Below are 12,569 nucleotides of genomic sequence, written 5' to 3'. Positions count from 1 at the left end.
TGCCAAACGCTGTATCGAAGCTGAATGAGAGTATGTTGATTGTAATAAATGATTTTAATAATTATAATTGGCCTGTGTTTTATTTTCTATCAAAAGTTCAGTTTCTTTTTGGACAGAGAGTGTATTACTTATCAGCACTCCAATATTGTCATACACTGCTTGGAAAGAAGTCAGATCCCCCCCAGTGGGTAAAGGTGCATTGTGCCATGTAATGAGTCGCATTTATAGCCATTATAAATTGGAGGAATATCATGTTCCCAAATCTGTACTGTGTCCAGGTGAAATAACTGAGAGAAGGAAACTTATAGAACTTGAAAGATTCATTCTGATATGATCCCATGTTGCAAGCCTATCTGTTCAGCAAATTGTTGACAAATTGGGCAATCCCAGTTCAATGTATGATACCATACTGTGGAAGCACAGGGAGTCAACTGCTGGAGTCAGCAATCAGCAATGGATGACCAACCACATTCAATGAATATGATTGTAGGGTGCTAAAGGATAATATGTAAAAACCGCCATTCATCAGCCAACGCATTGAAGGTGAAGTTCATGGCATTCATTAGAAAATGAATCTGAACAAAAACATTCAGAATCAAGGCTTATAAACATGGATTTCCATAATAGGACCGCAATATGCAAACTCCATATTACCCGAACTGTCATGCAGTGTCATCTTTAGCGGCACAAAGATACATGTATAACAGGACATGGAAGCTTGGAAAGTGATGTGAAGTCATACCACCTTTACCACGAGTTGCCCCGTTCCTGAAAATACTTCAGGCACAAACTTTGTTTGCTTACACTTGGATAAAAGATTAAACCAAGTATATAATTTCTTGATATCTTTCATTTATTCTTGGAAAGCTGTGTTATGTTATGGCCCTGTTTTTCCTGGTGTGGCCTCAGACCTCTGTTTGTGGTGCAATGAAGACTGAACTCTGAGAGGTATCTGAACATTTTGGACAATGCAATGTTTCCTACTTTGTGGCAATTCTACAGAACTGACCATTCAGCAAAACTATGTCATAATGCTGCCAACTGCATGATTTGTGGACATGAACTTTACCACACTTGAATTGCCTTCACAGAGCCCTGATCTCAATCCTATTGAACATCTATGGGATGGACTGGAATGTCAAGTGAGGTCAAGAAATGTCTACCCCACAACTGTTCAGGACCTCATTACATGCTTACAGGAAGAATGGTCCAAACTTGACTGAATCAATCAACCTGGACCTTGGTCTTCCTCTAGGTCTTTTACCTGCCATCTGTTTTGCTATCCTTTCTTCTCATATTCCATTTAAGTGACCATACCACCTGAGATTAGTTCTGCTGAAACATTCCTGAATGCAAACAATGCCAAGTTCCTTCCTAAACTCTTCATTTTTAATATGATTCTGCTCTTGATGCCATTTGTTCACACCCCTAATCTTTCCCAGAACTTTCATATCTGTGGTCTGTACTCTTTGATCAAGTGCTTTATTTCTAATTCAATTCTCAGATTTATGCTTTAAAACTAGTTTGAACACTGTCATGTATATTTCTAGTTTAGTTCTGGCTTTTTCCATATAAATTTATTCAGCTGTCTTCACACCATACCGGGAATATTTCCAAATTTAATTTGACATTTCATTAAAAACTGTGTTTAAATAGCTGAAATATCAGACGTTCTATAGGCTCTCCATTCAGAATGCAGCTGAAGTTTACCTATTTTCATAGTTTTTCTTTTTTATTGCTGATTTTCATACCAAAATTTGTTACAGCTGTTATTCAATTTAGTTAGAGAAACCTGTAGACTTACCCTGGATGTATTTAAGAGTACATCATCTGCATAAAACAAACAGCTAAGTTTGATATCCCAAATTCTAACATCAGATTTAATGCACTTTCTTTCATAATGCGATTCATATATAGTATGGCACAAAAAAAAAAAAAAAAAAGTACTGAATAACAACAACAAATGTTATGGAGTAAACAGGCTTATTAACAAAGAAATATATATATTTACACATGATGATATTCACATCACTACTATGGTGAAATCTTGGTCGAATAAAGCAATAACGATGGTAGATTACATGCTCGAAATGGACACCTCGTCTTTCAAGACAGGTTTCGTAGCACATGCAGAGATTCTCTGTAATCTTGGAGAACAAGGGTTGGGACATCCACTGGACATATGTAATTTTATCCCTTAGTTCATCAAGGTTTGAAGGTAGGTCATGGTGGAATACCCATTCCTTCAATATATGCCAAACGAAGGTATCAAGTGATGTGAGATCAGAAGAAAGTGAAGAATGTGAGAATTCTATGAACCCTGAAATGAGCCTACCTGAGAAGTGTTCTGATAAATAGGCTCTAGAAACACATGATGTGTGACAGGTTGCTCCATCCTGCTAGAATACCTGTTTACGAAATGGAATGTTTTTTGCATGACACATTCCATGCAAATCCTGGCTGAACAGAACACACACATTCTCGATATAACATTCATAATTAAAGATCATGATTCCACCACCCTCTTCAGTGAAGTAGGGCCCAACTGTGCCATGGCTGAAAATCGCACACCATGCAGTGACCTTCTTGCTGTAAAGAGATTTCTGCTGGACAAATTCAGGTCTCGAGAAACCAAAAAACCTGTAGGTTCGTCTGTTTACATGGAAATGCACTTTGTCAGAGAACCAGACATTATGGAGGAAGGATGGATCTTCTTAACATTGCCCAGCACACATGCACAGCATCCCACTGTGTAGCATAATCCATTGCTGTTTAAACACTGACCCACCTGAATGATGTACAAAAAAAGCACCCAGCTCCTTAAGGATTCTCTGTAGTGACTGCCTCGGTATCCCAAGTTTTACTGCTGTTCGGCAGAGACTAACACTTTCTCCAGCACATGTCCATGATTTTTATTTGTGTTAACCTTTTGTAGTCTCCCCAAATGCTCTTTGGGAAGACTACTTGTTGGAAGAACACTCCCAGTACATCTCGATTAAGGCAATGATGATTAAGGCTATTACTTTGGGCCTGCTTACAGAAACGATGAACAAACTGTTCACAAATATATCATAGACTTGGACCATTTGCTCTACCAACTCTATATGAATGAAAATAATGCTCACCTTAAACATTATTTCTTCCAACATCAACACCATTGCTACAGCTAAATGTAATGGTGTAAACCAGTGGTTCCAAAAGTGGGTGGTTCAGCCCTCTTGGGGACACTAGAATGATCCAATGGGGGGGGGGGGGGGGCAGTAGTGGCATCATGAGCAAAAGGGCATTGAAGTAAGGGGTTGGTGAAAGCATAAAGGACAAAAATTAGGTGCTGAAAAAAAATTATCAAAAACAAACAGAAAAATCTTTACAATTACAAGATGATAGAAGTAACAACAAATGAGGAATCGAAATTAAAATTCAAAAACAGGTACCAACAGTTCTGGAAGCAAAAGCAGATGCTCATACTTTATCCTGGATTGTGGGTTGTAATAAAAAAGTTTCTAATCACATTTCCATCATTATATTTAGTGGAACATGGGTTCAGTACAGTCACAAATCTTTTAACTAAAAAAAGAAACCGACCGCAAATAGCTGATCACAGTAATTTAAGAATGCTGCTAACAAATACAGAGCCAAATATCAATAAATTGGTAGCAGCACACCAGGCTCATCCTTCTCATTAGGATTGTTTTTAATATTACTGATCGTTATTTACTATTTTATGTGCAATTTTTACATATGTGCAATTTATGTTTGTTTTCTTAATTCTAATAGTGTTATTAAATTTTTAGCTATTTTCCTATGTTTATGTTTCTTTTGTTAATTTCAATAAATAGTTTTAAAATTTGAGTTCCAAGGTGTCTTATTTCCAAACTTCAAAAATATCTCTACTAGATGCATAATAAAATGCAAATTTGTTTCTGTATCTATCTGTTTGTTCGCTTAAAACTCCAGAACTGCTGATCCGATTTTCATTTATACGTATCAGGTAGAGCTGGTTAGGTCTTAGAAAGTACTTTCTGGGGGGAGTGCTGAATACATTTTTTTCAAAAAGGGGCAATAAACAAATAAGTCTGGGAACCACTAGTGTAGATTCTACATGTGCTCTTCTATTAATATGCATGCAGCAGAATGGCATATCTCAGCGTGTGTACTGAAAGGGGTGTCAAAGTTCAGTACTGTTTTATTTTGCAGCATGATAAGAGTGGAGATAATGTGCATCCTTGTCTTGAAAAACCATCTTCCTGTATTTCCTTCAATTATAACTGCTGACTTACAACTTAAATATAGACTATGTATTTCCATTTATCCCCAAATAACTGTAGTGTTTTGAAAAGCTTTTCTCTGGTCACTTTGTCATATGCCTTTATTAGATCTACAAAACTTAAATACAAATCTTTGTTATATTCCCATGATTTCTCAACTATCTGTCAGAAAGTGAAAATCTGATTCTGATCTCTATTTGGGCTGAATCCAGCTTGTTTTTCTCCTACTTCCACAATTTTTCTCAATCTCCCTTTGTGTATGGCTGCATAAATGTTATCTGGAATATTTAATAGAGAAATTCCTCTAATTCTCAACTCAGCTTTATTTTCCTTTTTTTTATATATGAACACTTCTGAATTATGCAGTGTGAGCAAAACTATTATGCCTCCATATTTAAACATTTCTGGTTCAATAAATCAACTCCAGCAGCCTTTCTATATTTCAAGTTTTTGATGGCTTTTTCTGCCTCAAGTATTGGTACATACTCTTGTTTACATTGCTCTTGAAAATTTTCTACTATGGTTCTGTGACATGCAGGATATCTTTTTTCATGTCACCTTTATCATCTTCAATTCTTTTTATAGTACTCTTTCCTCCATTTCTAAGCTTTTTCATTTGCCTGCAGAACACTTTGCAACCTTCCTGATACTTATTTTTTATATTCTTATAAAAGTCTTCCTATGATGACTTTCATTTAGCTACTCTTACATATATCTGTTGTCTAGAAAGATCACTGCTTATCACAGAATATCAAATGTAATATAGTACAAATCTCCTATTATAGCATAAGACTTCAATCATAAATAGAATATACTGCATATCTTCAACACTACCTTTTCACTAGGTTATTAGAATTATGCCTGAAGCAACTACAGCATGAAGTGAGTGTTATATTTTATTATATTTAGATATATTATATATTAATTATTATATATCATGTGTATATTATATTGTATTATATATCATATCTTAATATATTACATCTTAATTTCACATTTCTCTGGCTTGTTTGCCTATTTTGTGGGATAACAGACAATTTCTGAGAGGAAGGAGTATTTATGTAATTTTTTTAATGTGAATTCCACTCACAAATTTTCCTATTTTTATTAATTTTTTTTTTACTTCATTTTATTTTTTATTTTTTGCATTTCTATTTATTTCTTACATAATCTGAGACCAAACATGGAACCAACATATAGAGATAGAAAGCAGATATGCTAACCTTCAGCCAACCAGGCTCGCAAGCATTTCATGCTGCAAGTATTCATATGGATGATAGCAGGAATTCATTCTCATCTGCCTCTGAAAAAAAGCCAATAATTTTAATAGTGCCATCAGGTAGTAGAAATCTGGTATAGTGTAGAAACATTTCATATCTTTTCATTAACATGAGATTTCAACCTCCAGACTCGTGCTTAGGTTAAAAATGTTTCATGGTCGTCATATTAGATACCTCCATTATTATTTTACAGATGACTCTCACTATAAGTGAACTTCTGGGAACAAAAGAATAGTATATTACAGTGGATAGTTATATTCATAGCATTCACAGGAAATGAAATGTAAGATATCAATTATTCCAGAATGAAGCCATAGCTCTAAACAGAATACATTGAATTAACAATTTTAAAAAATTATTTAACCTTTAAATTTGGAAAAAACTTACTGCAGAAATTAAGTTTTTGTAATATAAGATCAGAAAATTCACCATTTCCTTCTCTAAAAGGGACAAGAAATGGTCAAAGAAAAGAAGTTTGCAATCCTATTTATAGAGTTCTTAAAGGTTTCCTCTTTTCATAACCTACTAAATTCTGATTTGCAATATTATAATTCACAAACAATGACTCCATTTTTAAATTCTAATTATGATGATTACAATTTTTATTTTTTATTTTTTTTTTTTTTGAATCAGTATTTATTTTGTGCAATATTCAAAAAATAAACAATGCGTACTTTTTTAACTAGAGTATTTAAAAAGTCTTTACCTGGAGTAACATTAACACCGAAAGGTCCCTTTGGAATTTGTTGTCCTGCAAAGAAGACATTAACAGAATGCATTCCAGTAGTTTGAGCTACATATTCACAACGATAGACATCATCAGATACTTTTTTAACACGACAAGGTACTGTGTTTCTATCACCTTTAGGATCGAGTATAATAACTTCTACTTGACCTTTGCCAGCATCTAATGAAGATGAACCAGAAAAATTTTAAACTATGTAAAACCATATTTTATTCAAATAGAAATTGAATGCAATTTATAATAAAATTATCAATACTTTGTAATTATGTTTTTTAAAAAAAACACTAATGTCTAATATTTATTTTATAAATGCATGACATGAAACTAGGAATATGTAAGTAAGTAATATGTAAAAGAATAGTATAAGTACTATAGAATAAGTAATAAAGAATATGTAAAAGAATAGTATAAGTACTATAGAATAAGTAATAAAGAATATGTAAAAGAATAGTAATATGTAAAATGAAGGAATATGTAAGGGTCATCGAATATTTACTAAATTCACGACCATACACAAAAAAATGAAAAACTATGTAATCAGCTCTCCCTAAAGTGACTCCTAGAGACTGAAAACAAATGGTGGTTTCAATCCATTATGTCATTTTTATAGGCTAATTCAAATTTCTTTATAGGCTAATTTATATTAGCCTTTTGAAGCTAAATAAATAATTTAGCTTCAAAAAGAAATTTGAAGATATTTATTCAGATAAAGTCATTTTAATGAGAAAGTATACTAAACATTTGGCTATTTTTTAATATGTTTAATTTTAATAAGCAAATGGGGGACAGTGTGAATGATGTATATTGCATTAAGCAATGCAGAAAATTGTTGATTTTAAATTTAAAAGGCCAACAGCTAGATTGGTTACTGTTAAGTTCTCTGATGCTATGATCAAATCCAACACTCTCAAACCTCATGTCTCTTTCCTTACATGCTGTTTCATGTAATTATCTCTCAGCAGGTGGATAAATTCCATTTCCTTTAATTCCTGAGACCATTCCTCCTCCCAGTCAATGTTCTCATAGTTGATATCTCCCATAATTACTCAACCTGTACTCATTATGATAAATTGCCAGTGCATTTCAATTACATTCTCCCTTATATCCCCTGGATTCTAGCAGCAACCATTACACATTTTGTCCTGTTGGCCTTTTAAATTTAAAATCAACAATTTTCTGCATTGGAAATAGTCAAGAAATATTTGAAGAAAGCTGTATCAGAATGTATACCCAGAGTAAGAAAGGTAAATCAGGTAGGAATTAGATGGATGAACAGCTTCATTAAACAAAAGTTGCAGACAAAGAAAAAACTGTAGAGGGATTATAAAGAAAAAAAAGGTGATTGGCATGCTCTGAGAAGTACAAGGCACAGCCAAGAAGGGTAATTTATGATAAGGAAGGGCCAAAGCTAAATATGAGAGGAAGCCAGGTGATGAGGCCAAAAGTTCTTTTCCTATGCAACAGGTAAAAAGAAGAATGACTATGGAAGGATGACTTTAAAAAGTACTGATGATGAGGAGGTAACAGAAGCAAACCAAATAGTTGAATTACTGAGCAAGCATTTTGTAGGAGTGTGCCATCTAGGTGATGACACTGACTAGAGAGGAAATTGACACTGAAGAAATAGAAGTGCTTAAAATATTGCAGAAATTCAATGCAAACAAAGCCATGGGATTAGAAGGCATATCAGCCCACGTACTTCAAAGAAATTGAAGGGGAATTATCAGCTCCTCTGACCAAGCTGGTTAATTTAAGCAAAAAGGACAGAAGTAGCAAATTATAGGGCAATAAACATCTCAGGAGGAGTGGTTAAGATGTTGAAATAATTGGTGAAAGGCAGACTCTAGGACTGGGTGGATAGGAATATGATACTCTATAAGGGACAACATGGTTTTGTGAATAGTAGGTCTCGCCTTAGTAATTTCCTTACATTTTATAATAAAGTGACAATGGAGTTGGATAAGGAAAACAAGTACTCAATGATATTGCTAGAGTTTGCAAAGGCATGTGACAAGATTCATTGTATATTGTATTGTATAAATTGGAGAAAATGGGGATGTACATGAAATGGACGATTTGGATTAGAGGGTGACTGATGGACAGATATCAAAGAGTGGTTTATGAATGTGCTGAGTCCAGGAGAAGGCAAGCGACTAGTGGTGTACCACAGGCCTCAATACTTGGTCCTCTATTGTTTAATTGTACATAATGAATATTTCCTGTTAAATGATTTGACAGGAAATATTCAGTTATTTGTTGATGATGATAAACTGGAAAGTGGGATGGTAAATGAAGGTGATGAAGAGATCCTGCAAGAAAACTTAAATCAACTAGCAGTAAAATAAATGGTTGTCAGTTTAATGTGGCCAAATGCAAGGTGATGCACTTTGGGTCGAAGAGAGCACAGGCTGTGTATTATATTGATGAAACTAATTATTATTATTATTATTATTTAGGCCTCCATGGAGTCAAAAGACTCATCATGGGAGATCCTTCCTAAGAAACACAAATTCTATCAAGACTCATCGAGGGGAGGTCCCCCTGAGAAACACAAAGTCTATCATACCACTCATTAACCATTCTAGCTCTCACCACTCCATCAGGCAATGCATTCCATGCAAAGAAACCACTCCTCACCCTCTTGCAAACAGTTTCCTTTCGTAACTTCCAGGGATTGCCTCTTGTCATCACTCCTTCCCACTGTTCAACCAAGCGAAAGAACCACCTATCAACAGTTTAAAAGTCTCAATCATATCACCTCTCCTTCTTCTATCCACCAAACTCTGCAGTCCACAATCCCTCAGCCGATTCTCATAACTAACATGGTACAGTCCTGAAGCCATCTTTGTTATCTGCCTTTGTACCCTTTTCCACAGTTAATTTATCCCCTTCAAATCCTGGGGATCAAATCTCAGAACAATAGCCTAAGTGTGGGCTGATCAGAGACTTATACAACGGAATGATAACCCTTTTATCTCTGCAGGTCAGCGTCCTTCTCATTATTGCAGCAATCCTCTGTGTTACCTTCACCACCTTTGCAATATATCCCCTAAATTTCAGGTTTCTATCAATCATCAACCCCAGATCTCTTGTCTCTCCTACTTGCTCCAGTATAACTCCTCCCATAGAGTATGCAGCGTCCCATCGATGTTTCCCAAACCTCAAGACCATACATTTTGCTGCATTAAACTGAAACCCCCGTTCATTTGTCCATTTATCTAGCTTATTCAAATCCTCTTGCAGAGCTACCACATCTGCACTATTACTTATAATCATTCCCAGCTTTGCATCATCTGCATACAACTTAATATCCTCCTACAATCCACTGACAATGTCATTGATATAAAGGTTAAACAATATACTCTATCAAACAATACATTATCTCTATCTCAGTACCGAGCCTTGTGGGACCTCACTTGTAACCTTCTGCTTCCTTGATACTGCTCCCTCATAAACAACTTTGATATCTATCAGACAGCCAATTCCCAATCCAATTCACTTACCTGACATCTACACCCATGTGCTGCAACTTAAATATCAGCTTGTTGTGTGGTACCCTGTTCAATGCCTTTGTAAAATCCAAAAAGGCAGAACATGCCTTTCTCTCATCAACCGCTCTTGTCACTTTCTTATAAAAGGCAATCATATTACTAAACCAAGAGCGCCTCTTAACAAATCCATGTTCACTCTCACAGATAGCATTATCCTCATCTGCTCAGTGCTGTATATGGTCCCTCACTAATTTCTCCAAGATCGTAACTATCGATGAAACACAAACTGGTCTATAATTTGACATTTCCAGTCTGCTATCACCCTTATGCAATGGTATTATCTTACCCTCCTTCCATTCCTTCGGTGCCTTTCCCTTGGATAGAGTTTCATTGAAAAGTCAGGTCAATGGAGCTGTCAGTTATTTAGCACATTTTCTCAAAACCGTGGTGAAATTCCATCCAGTCCCACTACTTATCGACATCCAGAGTACTCAGTATTTGAAACACACTCTCCTCTTGCACTTCTAAACCTCAAACTTTCCCCATCCCTCTAGTATTAAAACCTACTTCTCCAGGATGAAATATTCCAGGGATTTTTTTTTTTTTTTTTTTTATCTATGTGGCCAGTAGAAGGAGAAATGATTGTGGAAGAATGACATCGTTGGATAAAAATGGGAATAGAGTGACTGATTGCAGAGGACATAGTGAAGTTGTTCAGTGTTCATTGAACAACTCCACTATGTCCTCTGCAATCAGTCACTCTATTCCCATTTTTATCCAACGATGTCATTCTTCCACAATCATTTCTCCTTCTACTGGCCACATAGATAAAAAATCCCTTAGGATTTTCTTTGGATCTCAGGGCCAATCTCTTCTCATATTCCAGTTTTGCCTTCCTTACCATATTAGTCACTCACCTGGCCTGGGCTTTATATTCTTCATGCATCTGCTCTCCATCCTTCTCCTTATATCTCTTTCATAACTTCTTTTTAACCTACAGTTCCTGTTTGATGTTGTTCATCCACTTTATGCCAAATTGTGTCCTCTTCTTCACCTGTGGTATACAGCTTACTATTGTGCTAATAAATATTCCTTCACAATATCACTAATGATATCTCGCCATTCCAATTCCTCCCCCCCCCCATGGAACTGCCCCAAGTTGATATCTAAGACTAACATAATCACCTGCCTTAATTCCACATACATTCCTTTCTCTTTGATACTCCTGCATGTCTATTCATCTTCCAAGTCAAAACCACATGGTCACTCTCTCCAACTGGGGGTAGAAATGCCATCTCAGTTATAATCAGCTCTTCTGATGCTATGATCAAATCCAAAACTCTTGAACATCATGTTCCTTCTACTACATGTTGCCTAAGACATTTGTCCCTCAAGAATTCTAGAAATTCCATTTCCTTATTACTACATGCAGTTTCCTCTTCCCAATTTATACTGCTGTAGTTAAAATCACCGATAACAATCATTCTTCTTGCACTTGTCAAGCTCAACTGCCTAAACATCTCTTGCTCTTCTCCCTACATGCCTCCTGGCTTATAGCAACACCCCCACTATATATCCTAACTTGTCCACCTCTACCTCACACCATATGCCTTCAAAACCATTGCCCTCCAAATCCTCCACTCTGAGAGGACATAATTCATCACTTATCATAAGCAGTACTCTACCACCTCATTTTCCCTTCCTATCCTGTCAAAAAAATGTATCGTGCTACTTCTATTCCTGTTAGTATATCATTTTCCATCAACCACATCTCAGAGATTCCAATAATCTTTGGACCGGCTGATGCTATCAGCACCACCAATTCATCTCCTTTATTCCGGCATTAGTATAAAGAATAAAAATTTCTATACCTATCGTTATCCCCTCCAGACTCCACTGGATTCAGCATTACCCGATGTATTCCCACAAGAGGCCACCCCAGCTACCATCCCTATAATAAGTCTAGTTTCCTGCTGTTCTCATTCAGAGAACAGCAATCTCTCCAGATGCCTACATCCTTCCTCATTCAAATGTAAGCAATCTCTCACATATAGTTCCTTTCTGTCCTCAAATGCCCTCCAATCACTCACATATTCCAAGCCTCTCTTCTCACACATTCAGGCTATCATACTATTCATTATTAATGCTCTTCTCCTTACCTCATGATTATCATACCTGGGCAACACACACAATCTTCCCTCTCTGAATCTTCTTCTGTACAACCTCAGTTTTAATAGTGTAATAAGAAAACACTATTAAAAATATGATTACATTTGTATAAAAAAATTCTCATTTTTTTATTTTTTTTTACTTGCTCATTATGTTGGCTTACCTAAACTTGGAAGTGGCTGTCAAATAACATACCTATTCTTCGTCTACCAAAGATTTTTATGAAAAAAATAATAATAATAATTGAATATGACTGACATCCCTCATGTTTCTGTTATGCTATTGTTAAACAGCTGTGATCTGCAAACCTATGTTTATTTCACACCAGTCTCCCTCGAGAACAGTAGACATGGTCAACAGAAAACATTCAACTAATTTCACAGTATCCATCTGTTCTACTGTTTCATATTTTTTCTGTCTTGATGAGCACGACAAATTTGGAAGAAGCTAACTGGTTTACCATCTTTCACCATTTTTAACTTAATCTTGTATTCTCAGTTTGAAAATACATGTACATAAAATAACTTCAACACTGTCTCTTCATTATTGAGAAGGATACAAATAAATGTTAAAAAACAAAAATATAGTTATCTAATAAAAAACCACAAGAAGTAAT

The 12,569-nt window shown here is 35.5% G+C and overlaps 1 protein-coding gene across 2 annotated transcripts in view; it reads right to left on the bottom strand.

Moving 5' to 3' along the window:
• Positions 1 to 12,569, bottom strand: part of LOC150095403 (filamin-A-like) — a 640,838-nt gene that overhangs the window by 425,380 nt on the left and 202,889 nt on the right. For both annotated transcript variants that reach the window (XM_090410722.1, XM_090410723.1), the window contains exon 8: positions 6,255 to 6,455. In XM_090410722.1, coding sequence (XP_090266848.1) covers positions 6,255 to 6,455 — 201 coding nt within the window. The remainder of the gene's footprint in view (positions 1 to 6,254; positions 6,456 to 12,569) is intronic.

The sequence above is a fragment of the Typopeltis vanoorti genome, chromosome 20 (genome assembly GCF_054136105.1).
Source record: "Typopeltis vanoorti isolate ZY-2024b chromosome 20, IOZ_Tvanoo_1.0, whole genome shotgun sequence".
In the NCBI taxonomy this organism is placed as follows: domain Eukaryota; kingdom Metazoa; phylum Arthropoda; class Arachnida; order Uropygi; family Thelyphonidae; genus Typopeltis; species Typopeltis vanoorti.
The sequence above is the reverse complement of the archived record's forward strand: the minus strand, read 5'-3'. Positions and strand labels throughout refer to the sequence as shown.